Here is a 26,222-nt window from a genome sequence, read left to right on the forward strand (position 1 = left end):
TTTACTCTCGCTGTAGGTGAGAAGCCCCCACAATTTCACAATCCAAGACTCTCGCTATTGCTTACTACTTACTATAACTGACCCGGCGGTTCTCAACCTGTGGGTCGCGACCCCTTTGGCGGTCCAACGACCCTTTCACAGGAGTCGCCTAAGACCATCCTGCATATCAGATATTTACATTACGATTCATAACAGTAGCAACATTATAGTTATGAAGTAGCAACGAAAATAATTTTATGGTTGGGTCACAACATGAGGAACTGTATTTAAAGGGCCAGAAGGTTGAGAACCAGTGGCAGAAGACTTACACCGTCCCGTAGGGTTCCCGTGGGTGATCTTCACTACACTGCCAGTAGGCAGGGTCTTTTATCCCATATAAAACGCGTATAGGTAAGCTAGGAGAGATTATGAGTCCTGTTTAAGGTTATTCAGCCCCAAAGCAGTTGAGCTTCGCCTTCAAACCAGGTCTGATGCATTCTACAACGCTGCGGTTTCGGCTGTTCTGTATTTTTATTTGCTAAATACGGCAAATAAACCTTATACTAAATAGAAAAAAAAAAAAGAGCCGTGGCTGGTTTGGCTCAACGGATAGAGCATCAGCCTGCGAACTGAAGGGTCCCCGGTTCGATCCCGGTCAAGGGCACATGCCTGGGTTGTGGGCTCGATCCCTGGAGGGGTCGTGCCAGGAGGCAGCTGATCGATGACGCTCTCATCATTGATGTTTCTGTCTCTCTCTCCCTCTCTGAAATCAATAAAAATATATTTTAAGAAAAGAAAAGGGGGAGGGGAGATAGCCTATAACGCCACAAATAACCTTATCATTTTGGTGCATGCTTCTGTGACATGTGCCTAAAATAACTTGGATCCCATTGTACACTTTGTTTCGTAACCTGCTCTTTCCACTCATCTATAGTTAACATTCTCCCTGCTCAGATAACCTTAGCCCGGAACGTTCTCACACTTTCATAGGCCTAGGAACCCCATGCAGATTGCGATTTAGGAGGTCGGGGCTAGAGGCGAGATTCTGCAATTCTGACGAGCTCCCAGGTGGTGCCAGTGCTGCTGCCCACGGGCCACATTTCTGGTAGCCAGGCCTTAGCATTTCAACATTGCGTTCACACTGGCCACGCAGCATTCTGTCGCGAACCTCCCATCATCTCCGTAAGCCCTATTGTTGGGTCCCTGGAGTGTGTAAGACCAATCGACAGCCTTGACATCAACAGGGGACCAGAACCCAGGGGCCGCCTCAGGGGCCACGTGAACCCCCAAACATCGCGAGGTGGGACCCGACCTATCCAGGGCGCCATTCACAGCGAGCGCGTCGCACACCTGTCCCAGCGGCTTCCCTCCCCCCCCCCCCGCCCCCCACCTTCCTTTTGCACCCAGCACTTCCTCCCCAGCCCGCCTCCCGGGACTCCATTTCCCAGCGGGCCTCACTGGCTCCGGCAGCCCCGCCCCTGTCGTCACCGCCAAAACCCGGAGTGGATTTTCGCTCCCTACGCGCCAGCGGTGCACTGAGCATGCGCGAGAGGACCCCGGGCCCGGCTGGTCGGGGACTCGGGGAGCGCGCGGTGCCCGCGCCGCCGGCGACCCGCTGCCTCGCTTGCGGCACTTTGGAGGCTCTGCCGCCCCTCCGGCCCACCCCCGTCCCAGCCCCCGAGCGGAGGCGCGCCAGCCCCTGTCCTGCCCTCACGTGCCGAGGCCGCTGCAGTGACCCCGCCCCCGGGCGGCGATGTGACCGGCGGGCGTCCCCGCAGCGGGCCGGGCGCCGGGAGTGGGCGGCTCGGCGGGGCCGGGCGATGGCCCTGCGGCCGGCGCTGCTCGCCTCGGAGGGCCTGGAGCAGTGAGGGCTGCGAGCGAGGGACCGCGGCCCGCGCCATGGAGGGGGTGCTGTACAAGTGGACCAACTATCTGAGCGGTGAGTGGGGGCGCGCCGGGCGCCCGGTCCTTTGTCTGAGCAGCCGGGGGCCGACGTCGGACGCGCCTCCTGGGGGTCGGGGTCGCGACCCCTCCTGGGACCGCGGAGACCTGTGCGGACCCGGGGTATTTCCTCAAAGCGCTTCCCTCACCGGACCGTGTCCCCCAGGCTGTACGGACACGTTCCCCAGCGGGGCTGGATGAGGGCAATAGCTGCCCTTGCACTTCCAAGGAAACCCAGGAAGTCCCGAGATTTGGGGGTGACCCGAGAGGCGCGGTGCCCGCGGGGGCATCGGGAGGGAGGCGCTGAATTCTGGCGAAGGAGCTGATCTTGCCTGGCCTGCAGATGGAGGGTTCAGATCAATGCTCGAAGTTACTTGTACTGCACAGGGTGCAGGGGTGTGTGTCGGGGTACGGGGGGGGGGAACCCTTTTTAAGAAGAAGAGCCCCCCGGGCAGGCACTTTCCTCCATCGCCATCAGAGTCGTCTGCGTGCAGACCTAGGCGCCAGCGCTCCATCGCAGGCGGTTCAGAGCGCCAGGGTTTGCACCAGGCTTGGCGATGGGCTTTCTCACTGAGCGTCTCTTTTTGTTTCACAGACTCGGAAATTACCATAAAATCAATGCAAATATTAGCAGCTGTTTTCTTGCCCTGCTGAGCAGAACGGCTCAAAAGTCGTAGCCCGCCCCTTTCCGATGTGTGGACTTGCTTCCCCCTTATCTTGAAAAGGTCATGCCTGTTCTTCAGCTGGGAATGATTCACAACAAGCTGCTGCTTCTTTTGGTTTGTGCGGCCAGTTTTTAAATCAGTGCCTTCTGAATGCCGGAAACTGTGCTAGGCGCTTTTCTGGAATGATACTCTTTATTGTGGGAAACGAGCGAGGCGCTTTTCATTCTAATGGCAGTGTGTGTGAAGCCAGAAGTAGCCCCGGGATCTCTCAGGGTCGAGGAGATATGTGTTCCGGTCCTTCCTGACGGGGCAGCCTTTTGAAGGCTGTGGTGTCTGGGTGCTCTGGGTGCGTTAGGGACGGATGTGTCCGGGAGGATGCGTTGGCAGGTGACTGTAATGAGGTTACACAGCACAGCGAGTGCACCTGGTGGGCGTACCCAGAACCTCTTTTCTGTGCATAGTGAGGTTAGAAGTGCGTTTTTCTCCGAGAGACAGTCCATGACCATTTGTGTGGCTTGTGTGTTTTCTGTTGTGTGCACACCTTGCCATGGGATGGATGCCGTGTGTCACATTTGAGTGGAGAAGTCAGGAAGTCAGTTTAGCAGCTGCTCCTTTGGATCCTTGGAGAGTGTTGTTGATTTCCTCACTACCTGCTCTGACCTGGGCACAGAGTAAGCACGTTGCACAAGACAGACACAGCCCCGCCTTCCTCGAGCTCACACCTTAACCAGGGGGTTGGGGGGTGGGGGGAGGAGACAGTCGTTGGTAAGTGCTTAGAAGCTTGCTCCACGCGTGTGTCATTTGGGGAGAGGGGAAGAGGAGAGAGTAGTCGGGGTCATTGGGAAGGCTTCTTTGAAGAAAAGATGTAAGAGAGCCTGAATGACCAGTTGAACCTGGTAGGTGACCAGGCCAAGGCCGAGGTGCCAACTGAGGCCGGAAGGAAGGACTTGCTCTGGTGCAGGGAATGTCCGCGTGAAGGCCTTAAAGTTGGGTAGAGACCAGGGCGTTTGAGGAAATGAAAGACCTGACCTGCACGGGGAGAGGGGAGAAGAGGGAGGCTCCAACAAGGGGTGGGGGGAGGCCTGATGATGCAGGGCCTCATCCGCTGGTTTAGACCTGTGGCGTGTGTGTGTGTGTGTGTGTGTGTGTGTGTGTGTGTGTGTGTGTGTGTAAAGAGAGAAAGAGAGAGAGATTGTTTAAAAGCTTAAAGCTTACCTTGGCTCCATTTTTTTGTATTTTGTCAGATAATGTAGTTATTTTGTGAGCTTCTCTTGCCTCTTAAATTAATATGCATCAGTTATTAAAAGTTGAAAACATCATGCCTTGAGAATAACTTACAAACTGCTTGCATGTGTATACCACTAAAATACAGAAAGGAAGAAAAGCCTCTTTTCCCTAATGTACCACACAGCCTCAGGTACCCTGTGCTCCTTCGGAGGAAAGGGCGGGGGAGGAAACTGCGATGTGTATTTATTTTCTTCAGCAGTCCTGAGCCGTCCTGCCTGCCCTGTGAGCACTGGAACATTGGATGTTCCAGTGTTTAGTGTCAGATCCTCTCTTTACAAGACTAAACCTGCAGCGAAAAGGGAGTGGGTTAAACGTTTCACAAACACCTCCGTTGTGGGAGACATAGCAGCTAGGCACTGTGTGCTTGTAATCTGTACCTGACAAGCCCTTAGTCAAGGGCTAGTACAGACCCATGGTGTGCGGAGGGCTCTGCAGTGGCACGTTAGGTAAGGAGTCAGGGACCTGAAGTCTCATACCAGATCCATCACTGCTGCTGCCGTTTCTGAGCTTTCCTGTCTTCTTCCGTAAAAGGACGAGACTTACTAGTTAATATATGTGAAGCTTTTCCATGGATCCACTCGTTTAATCTTCACAACAGTTTTAGGAAGCAGTTGCCTTTTTTGTTCCCATTTTCCAGATGAAGACGTTGGGACTTGGAAAGGTAGAGGAAGTGGCCCAAGCTCACACAGTTAGTAAGTGGCTCCCGAGTTAGTGCTCCATTGCATAATGCGTTTAAAGGTCCTTCCTGCTTGATCATTATGTAAGTCTAGTTGATTCATAATGCCCCTATATTTAAAGTACGTTGACCTAGAATAGCAGACTCTCCTTGGGGGTAGGAGGCGGGGAGGAGTTCAGGAGGGAGGCAGATGGCCCGGTGTCGTGCATATGTTTTGTCACAAGGAGAATTTCTGAGCAGCTGGGAGCAGTCTCCTTTACCATTTTAGGCCCCTTTTCCCTGCCCACTCAGCAGATGCAAGAGCTGCTGCCATGAGCTCCAGCCAGCTGCAGGCGTCCAGGGCCCCTCTGGCAGGTTAGGGCACAAGCACATTGCAGCACCGCATTCCAAAAATAACAGAAGCTTGCATCATGCTGACCAGATGGTTGTCAGAGGAGGTGCTGTAATTTTGCTAACCCCTACCCCCAGGTGGAGGAAGGTGACCTGCCTGCACATGTTTGTGCGGTGGAAGCAATGTCCAGAGGAGATTCTCATGGTCTCACAACCACTGGTCAACCTTTTTAGTTGGTTTGTTTTTTAACATCTTTATTGCGATAATGATTCACCTATCATAAATTTAATGCATTTAGAATATGCTAGGTAGTGGGCTTTACTATTTTTACATAGTGCAACCCTTGCCGTGGTCAATCCCCAAAAGAACTCAGTACCCGTTAATAATCACTGTCTCCCCGCCGCCTCTTGCAACCACTCATCTGTCTGTATAAATTTGCTTATTCTAGACATTTCATATAAATGGAATCATACGTTATGTGTTCTTTTGTGCCTGGCTTCTTTTACCTAGCATAATGTTTTTTGGGTTCATCACTGTTGTAGCATGTTGCAGTACTTCATTCCTTTTTATTAACGAACTCTGTTCCGTTGTATGGAGATACCATATTTTCGTTTATCCATTCATCCACTGATGGACATTTGAGTTGCTCCATTTTTTTTTTTTTTTTTGGAGAACTTACAAACTTTTCCAAAGTGGCCGCACCATTTTACATTCTTATCAGTAATGAAAGAAGATGCCCATTTCTCTGCATCCTCACCCAGACTTGGTATTGTCTGTCTTTTTTATTATGTCCATCCCAGGGAGTTGAAGTGGATTTATGTTTCCCTAGTGACGGATGGCATGGATCATCTTTTCATGTGCGTTTTAGCCATTTGTATATCTTCTGTGGAGAAATGTCTGTGCACATCCTTTGCCCATCTGTTAATTGAGCTTATTTTTCCACTGTGGGATTGTAAGAGTTCGTTATTCTGGATATGAGTTCCTTATCTGATGTGATTTGCAAACATTTTTTCTTATTCTGTAGATTGTATTTCACTTTCTTGATGGTATCACTTGAGGCACAAATGGTTTCAATTTTGATGTCCAGTTTATCATTTCTTTTCTTTTGTTTCTTGTGCTTTTAATGTCACATCTTAAGAAACCATTGCATAACAGAAGGTCATGAGGATTTACTCCTATGCTTTTTCTAAAAGTTTTTATCTCTTATAAATTATGTAGGTCTGATCCATTTTTAATTAATTTTTGTGTGTGGTGTAAGGGTATATTCTTTGCACGTAAATATCCAATGGTAAACTCCTTTATTCATGCTTTCATTGGCGGCATGGGCCAGTATAATTGAATGCCTAAGTGCTAAAGGTTGGAGTCAGAAAGCCCAGAGTTCAAACCTCTGTGCTGCTACTTTCTAGTGCTGACTCCTTGAACAAGTATTTAACCTCCCTGAGCCTCGGTGTTAAGGAGACAGTAAGAATAATAACCATACTAGGTTTGTTATAAATATGAAATGGAAAGCATATGTACCTGCCTTGTACATAGCTTACTTAAGGGTAAGTCAGTTGGATAGTTATTTAATGATGATGCCAGGAAAATTCAGTTTCTATGCATTGTGTGTAGCTCCTTGTGGCTTCTGCCAGTGTATGTGTTTGTAATTCCTTCAGTCCTCCTTTTGGAAGTGGATGAGTGTAAGTTATAAAGGAGAAGATGCACATAAACATTGGAATTTTGTCATTGACTCTGTAGTCTCAGGACAGTCATTTTTTTGGATGAATGGTGATAACATCATGTAATTCTGTGTAGCACTGGTCTGTACATTTGTTTCCAACAAAAACTAATTAATATTTGTAAAGGAACATAAGAGATGTAAGACTGGAGCCCCATTGGCACTCCATCACAAGCAGCACGTCTTCCCATTGATTCTGATGTGTGATGACGTTGGAGTTGTTAGGAGTCATCCATGGAGTCTTATGTCATTGAAGTGGTCTGTGGCCTGAAGAAGCCTGGGAACCATAGTTCTCAGACAGTACTCTCAGTGTTTAATCTTTACCACTTCCTGTAACCATTACTTTCATCTTGTTTAGATTTGAGCAAAAGTCAGTTAAATTCCATTAGGAATAGATTTGAGACAGAGAAAAAACAAGCAGGCAGTGGAACTATTGTTGGACACAAGACAGATGAGTGAGACAGCAGGGAGGGTAAGTCCAAAAAACACCATGATGCTTGGGCATTTCTCTTTCTGGATCCATTTCAAGTTGGAGAATGTGGCAGTACCAGGAGAGATGGAGAAGTGAATAATATCTGTAGGGTTAGCCAGAGAGAGGCCTGACCTTTCTCAGTATTCCTATCACATCAAAGGAAGCAAATTATCTGCTTGAGGATCTACTTCATGTCCTTCAGATAGAATTGCTCCTACGTAGTCCAAAACAGAATGATTCTGCCTTGATTTTTAAATACCAGGGGGAATGTTTTCAACAATTTACTTTTAACACCATCTAATAGTTCCCTGTCATTCATTCATTCATTCATTCACATAAGCCTGAACATCAACATCTTACCAGACCCTGTGTTGTGCGGTGTTGGGGATACTGTTTTGAGTAAGACGTAATCCTTGTTTTCAAGGGAGGTCATAGTCTATTGGAAATTTTACTCAACAATGAAAATACTTTCCAGCTAAATTCGTGATTTCAACCTTTAAGCTTTTATGTGGTTGCCCCGAGGCTGTGGCGTGACAAGGTTTAGAGGGATGATACTGCACATAACTGGTCTCTAGCTGCAGGTAGGTATCATCTGTCATTCTCTGATGTCTTTACTTGAATTAAAAGACAAGTTTCGGGCACCCCTGATAGAATAGACTGTTAATAAAGTCATTGGTCATCCAGTTTGACATCACAGATATCCTGTTGTTTTTCTGCCTCTGCTGGCCAATATATACAGTTAGGATGGAGACCAGCCACTCAACTTCTAAGGCCGGTATAAGCAGCCAGAAATTAGGAGAGAAGAAAGTAAGAGTAGGAGGAAGGTGTAAAACTGGTCAAAGGAGACAGGCATGCCTTTGTCAAGAAAAACGTAGAGAATCTTTTTCAGGAGTAGTCTGGGAAAATTTCATGGAAGATGTGGGATCAAAGGGTAGGTGAAATTGGCCTGGACAAAAGGGGAAGGAGCGGGAACAGAAGGGGCACTCAGTAAAGAAGCCGGCAGGACCAAATAGGAGAGTTCTTGTCTAGAGGAGGAAGTACTACTACAGTGTTGTTCGGAGGGGGTTAGATTAGTGAGCCAAGCCAGGTCCTAGAGTTTAGAAGTGGTGCAGGAGGGCGTCACTCAGGGTTTCTAAGTAGGAAGAAAGCACACATAGAAAAGTGCATGAGGAAGACCCGGCTGGCTGAACCATGATAATGGAGGGGAAAGCTGAATTATGGGAGCACGGGAGAAGGGAGGCATTATCTCCCACTCACAGATGAATACATTTAGGCTCACAAGATAAATAAGTAACTTAGACTCATACAGCAAATAAGTATTGAGCCAGGTCTGCCTGACTTCGTGTCCTTTCCATGACTTCATGCTCTATGTCCCACTGTAGGCACAGTGGAATGCTGGGAATGACGGTGATTCACCTGGAGGGGAAGGGCCGAATTGACCTTCAGGTTTGGAGCTGTTAGGAAGATGCAGGATTTGTTAAGAGATGTTATAGTTAGAAGGAAGATAACATGTTAAACCTTAGATACTCAGTTTAGTCCTTATCTATCAGTTTATAAATTAAAAAATAATTCCCGAGGACTTAAGTGACTAAGTGATGTGGTCAGGATGACACATCTGGATGTTATGAGTTTGAACTTGAATCAAAGTTTCCTGACTCTGTTCTCTTGAGTAAGGTGTTAGTAAGACATATGAGAGGCATGGCCCAGAACAAATGAATATAACAAATAAATATCCAGTTCAGCAGCTGAAAGCACACAGGAGAGGTGACTTACTGCAGGCGCTAACAGTAGGTTCTGAAGAGAATTTGATGTAATATATTGTAACTGTAGTCTGTTCACCATCTGCATGCTGATTCCCCACTGGGCTGTCATTCTTTGAGGGCTGGGATCTTTTCTACAAATCGCCAAGCCTGGCAAATTATAAAGTGCTCAAAAAATGCTTTGTGAATTAATTAATGGTAAATGAAGAAACGTATCATTTAACGAGTGCTTGGTTTTTATCTGTTACTGTTAGGAGTCTCTTCTTCCCTGCTCCCCAGCTGCAGCAAACTTATAACCACCCGACAGAGCAGAAGAACCCAAGGCTTTTCTAGCCACGCTCCTGTCTGGAGCTCCCCAGGGAGCTGAGCTGTGGGGGAGGGCTCTTAGGAGGTGGAGTATGGCTGAGCACCCAGGACTGGATAGTGGGGAACATCAAGGCTCTGGAGGTCAGGGGTCAATAATTATGCTTTGCTTCAATTTAAAACGGTAGGTTTTGCCCAGCCAGTGTGACTCAGTGGTTGAGCATCAACCCATGAACCAGGAGGTCACGGTTAAGAGCATATGCCCTGGTTTCAGGCTCCATTCCCAGTAGGGGGCATGCAGGAGGCAGTCGATCCATGAGTCTCTCTCATCAATGGTGTTTCTATCTCTCTCTCCTCCCTTCCTTTCTCTGACATCAATACAAAAACATTAAAAAATGCTTGAAAAAAAAGTGGTAGTTTTTTTTTTACTACTAATGTATGTATATAACATTGATGATACTATAACCATCATATAATGTATGAACACATTAACTATAATTTATAGTGAATAAATTAAGTCTTGACTCATCACTTCAGAAAGATCATCAATCCTATCAAGAAATTTAATCTCACTTTATTTTCTTTTTTTTTTAAATATATTTTATTGATTTTTTACAGAGAGGAAGGGAGAGAGATAGAGAGTTAGAAACATCGATGAGAGAGAAACATTGATTAGCTGCCTCCTGCACATCTCCCACTGGGGATATGCCCGCAACTTAGGTACATGCCCAGGGTTTTGGGCTCGATCCCCAGTGTGGGGTGTGCAGGAGGCAGCCAGTCAATGATTCTCTCTCATCATTGATGTTTCTATCTCTCTTTCCTCTCCCTTCCTCTCTCTGAAATTAATAAAAATATATTTTAAAAAACTATTTAATAAAGTGCTAAAAGAAAAGAAATGTCAACAGAGAATTCTATATTCAATGAAATGCTCTTTAAGAGTTAAGATAAAATAGCATCCTTAGATAAAAGAAAACTGTAATAAAGAAATGTCTAAAGCAGTTCTTTAACCTGAAGGGAATGATACTCAGGGGAAACTTAAAACATCAGGGTAAGAAGAGCACTCTGCCAAATTGAAAACAATGTTCTGTGTCTTTAACAGAAGTAAATTACAAACCAATGACAGAAAGATGTGGAAATTCCCAAATATTAGAAAAATAAACAGTATCCTTCTAAGTAACCCATGGGTCAAAAAGGAAGTGTCTAAGAAAACTAGGAAATATTTTCAATTTAAAATGAGAACCCAACAGTGGTTGGCCTGGGGTAAAGTGTGGGGACAGGGCTTGACTATAAGGAGCAGTACAAGGGAATTTTGAGGGGAAGATAATGGGATTGTTCTGCATCTTGACCATTATGGTTGTTAGAGAACTGTGTGCTTAGCAAAACAACAACAACTTAGAACTATTATCCATAAAAGAAATTTTATTGTGTGTAAATTTAAAAATAAATATTTTTTTAATTTTAAGTGTTTTTTTTTAATGGTGTTTTTGGATGAGCTACTGGTCACAAAACTGAGTAAAAAAGGGAAGTGACAGTATGACTCACAAGTAAGCACTCTTGGTGTGGATCTTTAAAGGAATAAGAACATCTTTACATAGAAATTTTGATTTAAAAATCATAACTGATATAGATTGAAAAAGGAAGAACATATAGTGCAAAATTAGCATGAGTTGTTCATTTTTGATTCAAATATAAGTTCATTGTTTTGAAGAAAATTACGCTCATTGAAAAAAACTAAAACTTGCAAATAGTTCCTGTTAATTCAGTAAAAGGCATTTGTACCATGTGAGAAAAGAATAAGCTTTGGAATAAAGTCCTCAAATCTTTAATTTCTTTGAATGTTTCTAGTTTTCAGAGTATAAGATTAACACTTCTTTTATTAGGTTTATTCCTAAGTATTTAAATTATTGATGTTACCATAAATGGAATTATTTGCTTAATTTCATTTTCCAATTTTTCATTGCAACTGTATAGGAATGCAGTTGATATTGTTGCTGTCTTAATTAGCTAACTAATATTAATAACAGGAAGGAGCAAATGGAAGGCCAGACATTATAAGTATGGTCATCTGGGCAGCTTCTCGAGGAAGCTGCAGTTTCACACTCCCCGGGGAACCACCAGTCCATTCCCCCGCAAATCACTGGGGGAAGGTGTCCAGCAAAGGGGAGGATGAGCATATGGGCAGTGAAGTCAGGGTGGCATAGGGAAGACACTTGTCTGTCAGTGGAGCCTGGGGAACCATGGGGTGGCTAGAGGGGTGAAGCCTCTGCAAGTGTGTGAAATCCTGAAGGATTCATTGTTTGAGCTCCTAGTTAAAATCCCCAAAGTAACTTTCTCTATCTTGTTCCTTTTGCTTGCTTGCCCTTGCACTCACTTGCTCTGTGACTCATGCTGGTCTCCCATGTGGCCATGCAGACCCCACACGTAGTGGCCTGCAGCTGGGAACACAAGCTACCCATCTAGATGTGGGACTGGACTTCAGTATGCAGCAGGCTCTGGGCAGTGGCTTTGATTCTGACTCTGCTGAAGACAAAATGGGACTTCTTCCTTTGTGGGAAGAGGGAGGTGGACTTTGGAGGGAGACTCCCTTAATCTTATGTCATCAATAAAGCTTTCCACAGTACCTCATCTGCCCATGGGGGCCTAGGGAATTCTTGTTCCCACAGCACCCCAAGACGCCCACTTCCACCAGTAACAGGTGGGGACATAGAAGGGACCCCATCGATAACAGTATTTGTGTATTGGTCTTATATCTTGCAACCTTGCCAAGCTTATTAAATTATTTTAATAATTTTTTTAGTGGATTACTTAGGCTTTGTTTATTTTTTAATATATAAGAGCATGTTTGCTAATAAAGGTAGATTTGCTTCTTCCTTTCCAATTTAGGAAACTTTTATTTCATTTTGAACTCCACTGCCCTGGCTAGGACCTGCCCTGATACTAGGGGAAAAGCACCCAGTGTTTTGTCATCTATATATTTAAAAGTCTAAGCTACCGTTATGACCAGTTGAATGGTCACTATGACGCACATTCACCACCAGGGAGCAGATGCTCAATGCAGGAGCTGCCCCTGGTGGTCAGTGTATTTCCACAGCCAACCTCCCACGGCTGGCCAACGTCCCATGGTCCCTCCCCCCAGCCAGCCGGCTCTGATTGGCCCCAATTGCCAGCCAGGCCAAGGAACCCCACCCGTGCATGAATTCATGCACCGGGCCTCTAGTTAAGTATAATGTTACCTGTGGGGTTTTGTAGATGCCTTTACCAGGTTGAAGAAGTTCCCTTCTGTTCCTAGGAGAGCATAAATTTGGCCTTACTCTGCCTTTTTGTTCTACTCGGGCCCACCTGGTTTGGGTGATGCTCCTGCTCTGTGGGCCCATCTTTTTTATGCAGTTTTCTGATTCAAATGCTAATCTCTCCCAGAGACACCCTCACAGACACACCTAGAAATAATGTTTTACCAGCTATTTAGTCATCAGCTAGCCCAGTCCAGTTGATACATAAAATTAATCGTCGTATATCAACTAAGGCAACTACAGATGAACTTAATACAAGGATTAATGGTCTCTTCATCATCCATATCTCTTTTCTCATGTAATTAATTCATCATTCCTGAGCTATGTGAGCTTCCCAGGACTGGACACCATGAAAGAACATTGTGTTGCAATACTACACTGTACTCTCCACTGCTCTGTCTTTAAATGACACTCATATGTAATGAGAAGGGGACGTCTATGGTCTCTTCATGTACCTTCTGAAATTCGAGGAACTTTGTGATTTAAAGAAGTTTTTCTTAGTCATGGTTTTTGTAGTTACAATCTACAGCAAGCATGTCAAACTCAAAGGCTAACACGGGCCAAATAAACGAGGCATGCAAGTTTGATATGCTTGATCTACAGAAAGCAGTAACAATATATTGAACTTCCCCTAGCATAATTATAACTTCTAGGTAAACACTGAGCTGTTACAGAGAAGTTTTTGTTTCAATCACTATAATTGTTTACCAGCTACTTTCAGAACTTACTACAGCTGTACTGTATGTGGTGCTGAGGGGGAAGGGGAGGTAACATTTTTCAGATTCCTGTAAAATAAACCTAGTTTAGAACCACATTATTTTTCTAATTTTTAGATTTTTGGGGGGAAAATATGTTTTAATTGATTTGAGGAGAGAGCGAGAGAGAGAGAGAGAGAGAGAGAAGAAAGAAAGAAAGAAAGAAAGAAAGAAAGAAAGAAAGAAAGAAAGAAAGAAAGAAGGAAAGAAGGAAAGAAGGAAAGAAGGAAAGAAAGAAAGAAAGAAAGAAAGAAAGAAAGAAAGAAAGAAAGAAAGAAAGAAAGAAAGAGAGGGAGAGAGAAAGAGAGATATCAACTGAGACATGTGCCCTGACTGGGAATTAAACTGTAACCTCCTGGTTCATGGGTCGGTGCTCAACTACCGAGCCACGCCGGCTGGAAAATTTTTAGACTCCCCCCGGGCCCCTCCCCCCCCCCCCCCCCCCCCCCCCGCCAACACACACACATTTCAGTACTCTGAAATCAGGAAGCAGCTTAGCATCAATGTTTTATTATGGCTTAAGCAGGTTATTTTTTTCTTTCCTGTGACTTGTGAAATAATGATATATCTTAAATTCCTTAGTGTGTGGTGGTTAATATTATGTGTCAACTTGTCTGAGCCAGGAGGTGCTCAGACATTTGGCCAGACATCATTCTGGGTGTTGTCTATGAGGGTGTTTCTGGATGAGAATAACGTTTGAATTGGTAGATCCAGTAAAGCTGACTGCTTTCCCTAATGTGAATGGGTCTCATCCAATCAAAGACCTAAATAGAACAAAAAGGCTAAAAGGGGAACCCTTCCCACCTGCGCTTGAGCTGAAACATTCATCTTTTCTTGCTTTCTGTCTTGGACGGAAACATTGGTCCTTCTCGGGCCTCAAGCCTGCTATCATTTGGAATTACGGATCGGCCCTCCTGAGTCTCTAGCTTGCTGACTGCAGATTTTGGGATTTCTCAGCCTCCATCATTACATGAGCCAATTCCTTATAACAAATACGTAAATATAGAGACAGCGATAGAGAAATACATACATGCTATTGGTTCTGTTTCTCTGAAGAACCCTAACACAGATGGGATTCTGAATTTAATAAAATGCAGTAATTGAGGGTTTCCTCAATTCCTTCTCTAAATTCCTGGTGGTTGAACTGTATGTGAGAAGATCTACTCTTCTTGTACAAGGTTAGTATTCTAGGACTGGGGTTTGGGGATTATCATGCCATGGGTGTTGCAGTAGAGAGAGACACAGGTTTCTTCCCACATCTGCTGTGTACTTCCTGTGTGATGTCAGGTACGTCTTTTAATCTACGTGGGATTGGTTTCCTTATCTGTAAAAGGAGCTGGTTGGATGAGGTCATTTCAAAGTCCTTTTCCATTCCTCAGGTAGGTCAGTTAATCCACCTGGAATTGGTTTCTTATCTATAAAATGTGCCGGTTGGACTAGGTGATTTCAAAGTTCTCTTCCAAATCTCAGGAATTGTTTCTTCTGTCTCAGTGAGGGGAGGTGACCTAAGATGTAAATAATTGGATTCTCTTGCACAGCTAAAACAGCAGCAATAATGTCTAAATCCAGGCGTGCTGATTCTCTGCATCAAGACAGAGTCTGATGATCCATGTGGTTTCCTGGGTTGTACTGTTTGTGCAAAGAACAGTGGCCTTCAAATTAGAGTTTCCATAGAATTTGTAGTCAAGGTCAGGAATCATCACCTTCTGAAATAAAAATTAATGAGTTGATCCCAAGAGATTCGCCAGCCAATAACTGACTTACATTGAGATAAGGCCAGTGGGCTCCTTACATCCAGTAAAAGGTCTACATGTCTCCCTGGGAAGGAAGTGCTCAGTATAAAGAAAATAGCTAGACCAGCATAAGCTATAGTTCTAGAAAGGATTACTTACCTTTGCTGAGAAAGGCTTGAACGGCAGGATATTTCAGTGACTGCTGTGAACTACTGGAGAGTGGGTGTTGAGAATCAGTTTTGTTTATGAAGGCAAGAGACATGGTAACTTGGCAGGCCCGAGTTTTCTAATCCTAGAAAAGCAGACAGGAGATTTGACTTTGGGTAGTGAACACACAATACAATATACAGATGATGTATTTTTGAGTTGTACCCTTGAAACCTATGTGATTTTAGTAACCATTGTCATCCCAGTAAATTTAATTAAAAAGTAAATATGAAAAAACACAAAGAGAAGCAGAGCCTCCTGAAGTAAATAGTGAGTGGAACATTTCGGCTGCCACCTAACTCCTGTGCTGAGCTTAGATTTGGTGTGACCCTTGAGCCTTGTGATTACATATGTATTGTCCCTGCACCATGATCTTAGGCTGGGGTGCCTCACGCAGCTGTTATAACGTGATAAATTGACACCACTTTGACACTGATTGGTGTCTTAGGCACCTGGTTTGTGTGAACCAATCCCCAAGGGATTGTACCTGAGCAGCCCCTGGGGCTCAGCCCAGAGCTTCTGCCACCTTCTTTGTGGCTGCCCCGGCCACATAAGAGTCCCAGGAAAGAAATATATTCCTAAAGGGCAATGGCATGTCAGAGCGAGAAAAGTACACCTGGCTGAGGAGGCTCACAGGTTGATGCAGAGATGCAGGGGTGACATTGAAGATCCAGCGCGAGGGAAGCTCAGAAGCAGGACAGCACAGGAGTTTGCTTTGACTAGTTAGTGTACAGGTTGTGTAAGAGGACTGGATAAGATATCTGTTGCGACCGAATATGGTCTGTCCCCTGAAATTCCCCAATGTAAAGTGGTTAAGCCCTTGACTGTTTTGAGATTACTCCATTTCAGTGGCTCAATACCAACTAGTGAGCCAAAGTTAACTTCTGGTGGTCATAGGACCCTGGCAGGCTTATTAGCATCTGTATGATGTTGAAAGGGCAGCATAATCTTTTGCCTCATTTCTAAGTTTAGGATGATTTTCTTAACCAGAGGGTTTAGAAACAAGTGTGTGATCCTACAGGAAACAATTGAAAATCACAGATTATTAGTACTGTATTGGGGGGAGAGGAGAATAAAACCATCACTAATCCTATTACCTGGAGAATCAGTATTGGTTGCTGATCCTTCCAGACATTTTCTATATGTTATGTGACTAAAAGTATATGCCTCTGTGGGTCAATTTAATTTAATTTAATTTAATGTGATCAAACATACAGGTCTTTCCTAACTTACGTCTTCCCTTAGTTTCCCCTGGAATGTCAGCTCCTTGGCGCTGGGACCACATCCTTCATCAGGTCCTATCCTATGCCTGGGAGGCACCTCACACCAGGCAGTCACTCAGACCACGCTCTTCTTCTGCTCTCAGGTTGGCAGCCCCGGTGGTTCCTTCTCTGTGGGGGGATATTATCCTATTACGATTCTCCTGAGGACGCCTGGAAAGGCTGCAAAGGAAGCATCCAGATGGCGGTCTGTGAGATTCAAGGTGAGAAGGCAAGGGCGGTGCAGGTTTTATTTTTCCTTCTGTCCCCCCTCTCCCCAAAATAAGAAAGCACTGGTCTCTCCGTGCCTCTCTCTCTGCTTCTCCTATTACAGACAAAAATACATAGTGTTATGTCCCAAGGTCGTCAAAATAAATGAGAGCAGTGGGCCTGACCACACATCTAGTGCTCCTTCCTTAGTCACCTGCCCACCTGGGGCCAGTGGCTGTTTGCAAAGCTTATTTAAGTCTGTTCACTGCAGCATCTAACACTTCAAATCACACGCACTTTCACCACCACCACATACTCAAAACCAGCAAATGCCGAACAGACCTACAGATTGCCTTCACCTCTTGCTTTGGGAATCGCGAGATGTGGCTCAGAGCAGATTAGAAGAGAAAGACGAGAAGGGAATTTCTGGTTTGGGGCTGGTGCGTGGTGGGTAAAGGAGAGTGCAGGTTGCTTGTTGCTTCTTCTGAGTGCTCTGAGGGAATTCTCACACTTTTGATCTGACTTGGGAAGGGAAGGGGAAAAGGAAAACATTGTGTTCTTGATCACTTTCCAGTAAAGCCAAGGAGATAGAGTGCCCTCTTTCTTGTTGGCATTGCAAGCCATTTTGACTCAGAGCAGCATATTTCACACACACGAGCCAAGAGAGAGATGCCCTCTCTATTCTGATAAAAGATCCTAAGGAGAATTGCATGATTGTTTTTTAGACCCGAATCTTGGTGTGATACCTTGGAGCCAGTTGCAGGGTTTTCCCTCCTCATCAGTGGAGGCATCGGATGAGATGAACGAGCTAGGCGAGGTGGTAGGGGCTGGCATCCTCTCTCAGAAGCAGACTCCAGTGGCCGGCACCAGCTGAGCTCAGGAATGTGGGTGGGTGGAGGCTACCCGGGTAGGGTTCTTCTGGGTTTCTGACCTCCCTCTGCTTTGCTCCAAGTTCATTCTGTAGATAACACACGCATGGACCTGATCATCCCCGGGGAGCAGTATTTCTACCTGAAAGCCAGAAGTGTGGCTGAGAGACAGCGCTGGCTGGTGGCCCTGGGGTCAGCCAAGGCTTGCCTGACCGACAGCAGGACCCAGAAGGAAAAAGGCAAGTACTGATTGTCCTCTGGTCTGAGAACTGTGGGAATCGCCCACTGTCATCTCTGGGTCCCCTATTTGTTACCTTGCTTCTGACCACCTCGCCAGCTTTTTGTGTCATGTAAATGATGCACAACGCAGTGGCATTTAAACTGTGGTCTCTATGAGCCAGGAGGTCACAGTTCCATTCCTGGCCAGGGCACATGCCTGGGGTGCAGGCCCAATTCCCAGTGGGAGGTGTGCAGGAGGCAGCCGATCAATGATTCTCTCTCATCATTGATGTTTCTATCTCCCTCTCCCTTCCTCTCTGAAATCAATAAAAATATGTTTTTTTAAAAAATTAGTTAAGTGCAGCCTCACAGAAGCCATCACCTTCAAAACTGGGATCCTGTCAACATTTTCAAATGCTGCCACTTCCCCCAAAAAGTCAGACTCTTGGGCCTGGTAACTGGGAAAATACAATAACCAGACCCCTGAAAGCGCTGTCTCTATAGCAAACACAAGACCCAGCTTGTTCCAGGGCTGCCATTTCTGTCGAGTGTGAACTGGCTCAGGCTTCATGCAATAACAGAGCTCTTCTATGTTTACTGGTACAACACCTAGGGGACCTCAATTCAAATGTCAATAGGCTTTATAGAAACAGGTTTTAAAGGACCACTGATAACTAAAGGAATGAACCATATATTTCTCTGTATGAAAAATATAAAAGAGGCTTTTCTGTATAATAAATCAGCTCTAAATGCAAAAACAAACAAACAACCCTGGTCTCTATCCAACACTCAGCATGTCAGAGCAGAAAGAGTGCAGGCTTTGGAGCCAGATACAAGTGGATGCAAATCATGGCTTTGCAGGTAGGTTCCTGGCTTTGTGACCTTGGCCCAGGTCACTTAATCCCTCTGAGCCTCAGTTTCCTAATATTTACAAAGAGGAAATGACCTACATTAGGATTACCACAAGAATTAGTGAGCCCGAAGCCCCGTGGCACCCCGTCTGGCCGAGTTCCCCTTCGGTCAAGAGTAGCTGAGCCAGAGAAGCCTTGGACCAGGGTGCTTCCTGCAGTGACACCCGCTTACCTCCCACCCACCCTGTCCCTGGGGTGGGATGGATGCTTAATTGTCAGGTTGCCGCTGCTCAGTGCTCATTAACTCGCCATCATTAGGTCTGAGAAGCAGGGCACAACTTTCTTTCTGGGCTGGGTCACGCATATGCCAGGGTTCACTGCCTGAGCCCTCATCACCCCCTGGCCCCATATACACCTGGAGAGATTGTGGGGAGAGGAGGGCCTCTGGGAAAAGTGTTTCAGGAAACCTTTCTCATGACAGATGTGGCAGATGCGCTTAACTCTTCCAGTAGACGCAGAAAAGTGGCTGCTTTGTTGGTGCTTCTGATGCTAAATCGGGAGTAAATTCTAGACAGTCAGCTTTGACTCAGATCCGGTGGGAATGTGCAGCATTTTTATGGAGGAAGAAACAGGCCGTAATGATTGTTGCTGAGCCCTCAGCACCAGGGTGGCTGGAGTGCCGAGCTAATAAGGGAGCAGCAGGTGCACAGAGGGTGCTATTAGCTGTGACAGGCAGCGTGCTGGACCAGTCCTCGGAATTAATGAGCCGCCTCATTAGTGGTAATTGCACGTTACAGAACACCGTTTCCCAGTTCTGTGCACTGTGGTAGCAGGCAGAGGGCTGTGGCCCCATTTTACACACAGGAAAACTGTGATAGAACTGAGACTAGAACTCTAAACCTGGACCCTGCTGCCATTTCTGACACGCGTGGGTCAGGAGTATGCTGTCTCCTTCTCCCTGTACCGCTGATCAGGCCATATGCTGGCTCGAGAAATAATGTGGATTATTTCCCAAGTCTGGCCATCTCCTCTTCTGTTTTCCTTGCTCCCATATCTTCACCTACACCCTGTCTGTAAGCCATACTATAAACACCTGACTTCAGGCGTAGGTTATATATTCCATGATCTGTAGAATATGTTAACTAATACATCGTGTATTCATTCTGATAATGACATGCTTTGTCATCATTTTGTTATGTAGAGTTTGCTGAAAACACTGAAAACTTGAAAACCAAAATGTCAGAACTAAGACTCTACTGTGACCTCCTTGTTCAGCAAGTGGGAAAAACGAAAGAAGTGACCACCACTGGTGCGTCCAGTTCTGAGGTAAAATATTATTGCTCTCAGCCGCCTGCAAAATCGCACCCGACGTTGCTTATAGGTGATGCTTACTCTCACTTCATCCCTGAATCTTGGATTTTACTCTTTTTCAGAGAAAATAAAATAAAATTTAACAGAGAGAACAGATATGTGCATTTCAGCCAATGGATGCATACAGCTTTCCTTCCTAGGATGAATTGGGGATTAACTAAGTAATTGCTAACATTTGGACCTGCCTGTTTTGTGCACTACACTGTGCTGGATAAGGGAAGGAGAGAGGCACCAAAAAAAAACAAAAAACCATTCAGCCTGTTCTTGGGATGTTTATAGTCTAGAACAGTGACTCTCAACCCAGAGCAGTGGTGCCCTCAGGAGACATCTGGCAATGTCTGCGATGTTTTTCTGGGAGAGCCCAGCAGAGAGACTTGGTTAAGTTTTTGGTTTTCTGACATGAGGTGTAACAGGAGGGACTCCATCTTGGGCCCAATCTGGTTGCTTTAACACTACTAGGATGTGGTCACTGCACTCTCGAGTCAGGATGTGACCTCAGTTTCTGAACAACACATTAATGTCAATATCCAGAGGAAAAACACACTGAACAAGTAAAATAACTTGGAGAGGAAAAATGATTAGATATTCAAAAGAATTCCAGTTGCTGAAACCTGAGACTCATCTGAAGGGAAAGCCAGAAAACCCATTCTGAAAGCCAACAGCGTGTTATCTGTGGTCTCTAATGCTTCTGTTTTAGAACCTCGTTTTCACTCAGGCCATGGGAGACATTTTTCCAATGACCCCACCGGTCTACAATCTCTGCGATCCCTGTGTCACGTCTGCCACCCCTGAGGACTGGAAACAGGGCCCGGTGCCCAGCACCTGGCTTGGTGCTGGCATAGAGTGTTGTTGAGTTGAATGAAATTGTTGCTCTCGGTTGGAGCAGTGGGTGACTGTGAAGGGTCAGATTGAGGGTACGGCTCGTGTATGGTTAGTAGATAAGTTGGACTCAGTGTTTTTATTTTATTTTATAACTGATGTACATGTTTGTCCTGCAGAATAGATGGGAATGGTATTATTATGGTTGTGGATAAAAACCTCTCAGGACATTCCGCAATTGGGCTGCTGCTTTTTCGCAAGGTAAAGAAGTCTTCCACTCTGCTTGTTTGGTAGGAGGGAATCGATGTGGGAACTCTGCTGAAATCAACGTGCAATACTTTTCTGAAGACTTTGGAAGAATGCATGCAGATTGCAAACGCAGCCTTCACCTCGGAGCTGCTCTGTCACACTCCCCCAGGGTCACCGCAGCTGGCCACGCTCAAGTCCAGCAAGGTGAGAGCCCTCTCTGCTCGGCGGCGGCAGCGGGGCTAATGAAAAGTTGAAACGTTAAGAAAGTGGTGTACTGAGCTATGGTCTCCATTTCTCTTTGGTGGTGGATAAAGACTTTTTTAGTGGACTTTCCTTTATGTCCACTTTTACATCTGCCCTCAGTTCCCCTTGTCCAGTCGGTTATTTTTGGCAGTTTCGCCACCTAAACTTTTCTCTGTAGCCAGCCTCTTCTCTCCAGCCTCCTTGTCCAGTGAGCCTCCCTGAGATTTGTGGTAGCTTTCTAACAGTCACCTTCAGCCTGACCCTTCCAGGCAGCTGGCCAGTAGTTCTTTTCATGTGGTGTAAATTGGACCACTCTACCAAGCCTCTCAGGGGCTCCCTCCTTGCCTGCAGGGTAAAGTCAGAACTTCTTAGCCCCTTCCCACATCCCGGCCACTTTGGCTGTCATTACCTGGCTCAACTGTGCTAACTGCTTGTAGCTCCCCCCATCTCGGTGCCATTTCCCAGTGCCAAGAATGCCTCTCCCCTCTCTCTCCTGGTTAGCTCTGATCCATCCCTCAAGATTTAATCTCTCCTTCCCCGAGTCCCTAAATTGGGCTGAGAACCCTGCACACCTTCATTTTAACCTTACTCTACAGTGCAGTTACCTTAAGGCAGTGGTTCTCAACCTTCCTATGCCGCGACCCTTTAATACATTTTCTCATGTTGTGGTGACCCCCAACCATAAAATTATTTTCGTTGCTACTTCATAACTGTAATTTTGCTACTGTTATGAATCGTAATGTAAATATCTGATATGCAGGATGTATTTTCATTGTTACAAATTGAACATAATTAAAGCATAGTGATTAATCACAAAAACAACATGTAATTATATATGTGTTTTCCGATGGTCTTAGGCGACCCCTGTGAAAGGGTCGTTCGACCCCCAAAGGGGTTGCGACCCACAGGTTGAGAACCGCTGCCTTAAGGGCAGGAACCCCATACAGTACCACATCAGAGTTTGGTATTTATTAATGTTTAATGAAAATAACTGAAATTATAAGGCAGTAAACCGCCAAGGGTTTGGCTCTGATAATTAGGCCCTTCAAAAGGCCACCTTCCTTTTCCTTAGAAATTTGGGTACCTTATTTGAGTAAATATGAAGGGCCGGTTGGGAAGAATGACTCCCTTTTAGGAAGATCTAAAATTGTTCTAAAACCGGGGCACTGCATGTGAAGGTCATATTTATCACTTTCATATGTGACAAAACTAAAAATGCTCTATTGGAAGTTTAACATGTAAACGTTCATCTCTTTGCTTCTTTTAAAGATGAAACATCCTATTGTACCGATTCATAATTCATTGGAAAGGTACAGTAACTTCTTTGTTTTTTTCTTCTTCCTAAAAGTAAAAAAAGATATTGTTATTCCTGTTTTTAAAAAAATAAGGATATTTTGATCATATGGTGGTTTTTCTCATGATTTGAGATGATACCCGAAGGAAACAGTATCTGATTGCCCTCGTTGGGGTGAGCCTGAAGCAGTGGCAGACCTTGCATTCCGCAGGGACTCCCCAGGAAGGTGTCTGCATGTCCCCTGGGCTGCCCAACTGCTCGTAACCATCACTGCTTTTCATCTCTCCAGTGCACTGAGGGTTGGCACCGCCTCTCTTGTGGAGGAGCTGGGCTTGGATTTAAGTGCTTTAAACTGGGAAGGACAGTGCTATTTTTTTAACATAAAAATAAAAATCTTATGTGGCTTTACAGGTTGAAAAAAGAAATAACATCAAAAGCTAAACTATTTCTTCCTCCAAAGGCTGCTTTGATTTAAAAAAGGACACATTTACATAGTTATGTTCCTAGTAATTGGGATCTTTACGCCATTATTATTTGATATAAGCATTCCCAAATTTTTACTTAGTATATTTGTCCTTTAAAGTTATTATTTAACATTTTACCTCTTTATGTATATTGTTTACTTCTTTAATACTGGATTGTTCCCAATTTGGTTGTTAAAATTTTTCTCCTGTCCTAAATATTTCTACTAAGAACATCTTTATCGTTTTTTTTTCTGTTGAGGTATTTCCTTAGTATACTATATTTTTCATTACTAAGTTGAAATATGATATTTCTTTAGAAAATAAAAATTTCTTGGAGTCATCATGCAGCTTGGACCCTTTCCCTTTATTTTTATTAGAAGAAAATTTTTTTCTTCTAATTTGGCTCATCCTAATCCAGTGATGGCGAACCTTTTGAGCTCGGCGTGTCAGCATTTTGAAAAACCCTAACTTAACTCTGGTGCCCTGTCACATATAGAAATTTTTTTATATTTGCAACCATAGTAAAACAAAGACTTATATTTTTGATATTTATTTTATATATTTAAATGCCATTTAACAAAGAAAAATCAACCAAAAAAATGAGTTCGCGTGTCACCTCTGACATGCGTGTCATAGGTTCGCCATTACTGTCTCAATCACTTATAATAAGATGTTATAATTGTCCCTTTAACAGAATCAGGTTTTCACTTGTATGTTAAATTGCCTTCTCCGGTTCCCTGAAGAGCAGCAGAACCTCAGGATGCTGCCTTTCCGCCACAGTTTTATCTGTCACACATACTTGGCAGGGAGGTTTGTTCTGCCCTGATCACAGCTTGTGGCTTCTAGACAATTACCTGCTAGGCAAACACAGGGAAATGGCCAATGATTTTGAGAACTGAGAGAAAAAAAGTGTTAAGTTTGGTCCCTGCAGAAAGCTGATTGGAAACCAGGGACCTGTCAATGACTATTTCCTGTTGCTGGTGGGGAGCAGGAAGTTTGAGTCCCTGGAGGTGCCAGAAGAGCCATGGCTGGCTGTGATTTCTCAACTTCAGCCTGGAGACTGGCCTGTTCCCCTCACAGGGATGGGGGTGAGAGATTTGACCGATTTAACAATTCTGTTTTTCAATCGATGTAAATCCTTCCCCCATCTCTCAGAATCAGATCTACCTGGACAATCTATTTCTGACCAAATAATTGGATCTTCTGGTCTTTTTCTTTTTTTAAAAAATTCCCAGGCAAATGGAGTTAAACAGTTGTGAAAATGGATCTTTAAATAAGGAAATAAATGATGATGAAGAAATCCCAATGAAAAACAAGAGTTCCTTGTATCTGAAATCTGCAGAGATCAATTGCAGCATGTCAAGTGAAGAAAATATAGACGATAATATAACAGGTAAAGACAGACTTAAAGTCTGAAGTGAACCCTTGAACATTAGGATGTTGGGGGTTTGATCCATTATTCCTGATGGGACACTAGGTGGGAATTGAGCTCAAGACAGTGTCCTAGGTAGCTTCTGAGGCAGGTGAATTAGCATTAGCGGGACAACAGGTCCTTGTCAGCCAACATTCTGCCTCCATCTGACCGGTGCAGAATTCTGGCAGAAAGAAGAGGGATTGTCCCACTCACTGTTCTTGGTCATGACGTTCATGAGCTGCAGTGAGCACAGCAGCCTGCACTAACCTTTTAGAGAGCGCAAGTATTTCATGGGCCTTCTACTCTGAATCTCAAAGTCCTTTGAACTTAGACCATGATGTTAGACTTAGGAGTGTGAGAAGTTATGACAGTTCAGGTTTCCATCCTCCTGGTTTCTGGTGAGGCCTGAGTATGTCAGAATTCACCAGCCACATCAGGTTTTCCCTGGCCTTCTATGTGTTTAAGCCAAAGTCCCACATTTCAGGTCATAGCCTGCAGTTCAAATGCTGCCCTTTCAAATTTGTTAATTCCATTGACTCTACCCTAAGCCAACTTCGGATCAGTCCAAGACAACAGTAGTAGAGCTTTTAATTGTGTTATAGGTTTTAATAAATATTTTTAAAATAAAATTGAAGAAAAAAAAAACTGTCTTCATTTCTCTTGAAATCAGAGACTCCATTTTTCCAGGTAAGATGGGTTTAGAAAAGAAGACCTATTTTCATAACTGTTAATATAAGGCAGGTGACCCACATATCACTGAAGTCTTGTCCCTTAAGTAAATAATAAAGACAGGAGAATTTCTATCAAAACAGTACTGTTGTTTGGCCCAGTAATTTTACTTCTAGAATTTGTCTATAGGGATAGTCAGATTTAAGGACAAATCTCTGTGCACGTGGATGTTGTTTAGAACATTACCGTTGATTCTCATTATTCATGGTAGTTAGGTTCTGTAAAACCATTGCAGGCACCGAATTAGCAAATACTGAACCATTGCTCCAAGGGGAGATTCAGAATTAGGGTCCTGCAAGCCTCAGTTGACAATGTTTCTATCCACTGATCAACCTTGTTTTATGTGTTTCCGTTTTAAGACACCTTGTTTACTATATATTGTTGATTCAGTAACATTGAACCCATGGCCAATAGCTCTACAGCACATGCCTGAGTCAAGCTTATCTAACATACGCATTTTCTCCATAAGGCACATCACAGCCTTGTGCATCACAGACAGCACTATACTTGGGGGCCCTTTTAAACAGTGAAATCAGTAACAAAGTGCACAAAAATGCACAAAATGTGGTATCTAAGAAACATTTGTGTACAGTATGGGAACTGAAATAAGAAGGCAGAGTGTCACTTGTTTAACCTTAGCTGGGAACATGTATGTCAGGTGACTCAGTTTTTCACCACTCTGCACATGTCCACAAATGACTGCAAAAGTGTGATAAGCATTGATTTTAGGGTTACAAATAAACTTTAGCAAGTAGGCAAACTTACAAATCCAGAATACATAAATAAGGAGGAGTGACTATTTCTAATACTAAAATTTTAGAAACTACCTAAGTGCCCCCCACATGATGCAATTTTACATAGTCATTAAAATCATGTTTTGAAGAGTATTCAATGATAATGAAAGTATTTTTGATACAGTGATGAAAACAAGCAAGATACAAATCTAAATATATTTAAACCTAATTTTGTGTGTGCATATATGTGTGTGTCTGTGTGTAGAATTTCAGATTTTCATTTCTGTGTGCTTTTGTGTGTTTTAGAAATGTTCTGCAATGAGTATATATAAGTTTTCATAATAAATAATGGATTAATAATAAGTCTCTTCTACTCTGCAG

At 44.3% G+C, this 26,222-nt stretch overlaps 1 protein-coding gene across 2 annotated transcripts in view; it reads left to right on the top strand.

Annotated features, from left to right (window-relative positions):
* The first annotated feature begins 1,519 nt into the window (after positions 1-1,519).
* Positions 1,520-26,222, top strand: part of PLEKHA8 (pleckstrin homology domain containing A8) — a 57,615-nt gene continuing 32,912 nt past the window's right edge. For both annotated transcript variants that reach the window (XM_059712667.1, XM_059712668.1), the window contains exons 1-7: positions 1,520-1,918; positions 16,483-16,599; positions 17,538-17,693; positions 19,726-19,850; positions 21,009-21,167; positions 22,476-22,516; positions 24,200-24,357. In XM_059712667.1, coding sequence (XP_059568650.1) covers positions 1,879-1,918; positions 16,483-16,599; positions 17,538-17,693; positions 19,726-19,850; positions 21,009-21,167; positions 22,476-22,516; positions 24,200-24,357 — 796 coding nt within the window. In that variant the 5' untranslated portion in view covers positions 1,520-1,878. The remainder of the gene's footprint in view (positions 1,919-16,482; positions 16,600-17,537; positions 17,694-19,725; positions 19,851-21,008; positions 21,168-22,475; positions 22,517-24,199; positions 24,358-26,222) is intronic.

This window comes from Myotis daubentonii, chromosome 10, assembly GCF_963259705.1.
Source record: "Myotis daubentonii chromosome 10, mMyoDau2.1, whole genome shotgun sequence".
Taxonomy (NCBI): Eukaryota; Metazoa; Chordata; class Mammalia; order Chiroptera; family Vespertilionidae; genus Myotis; species Myotis daubentonii.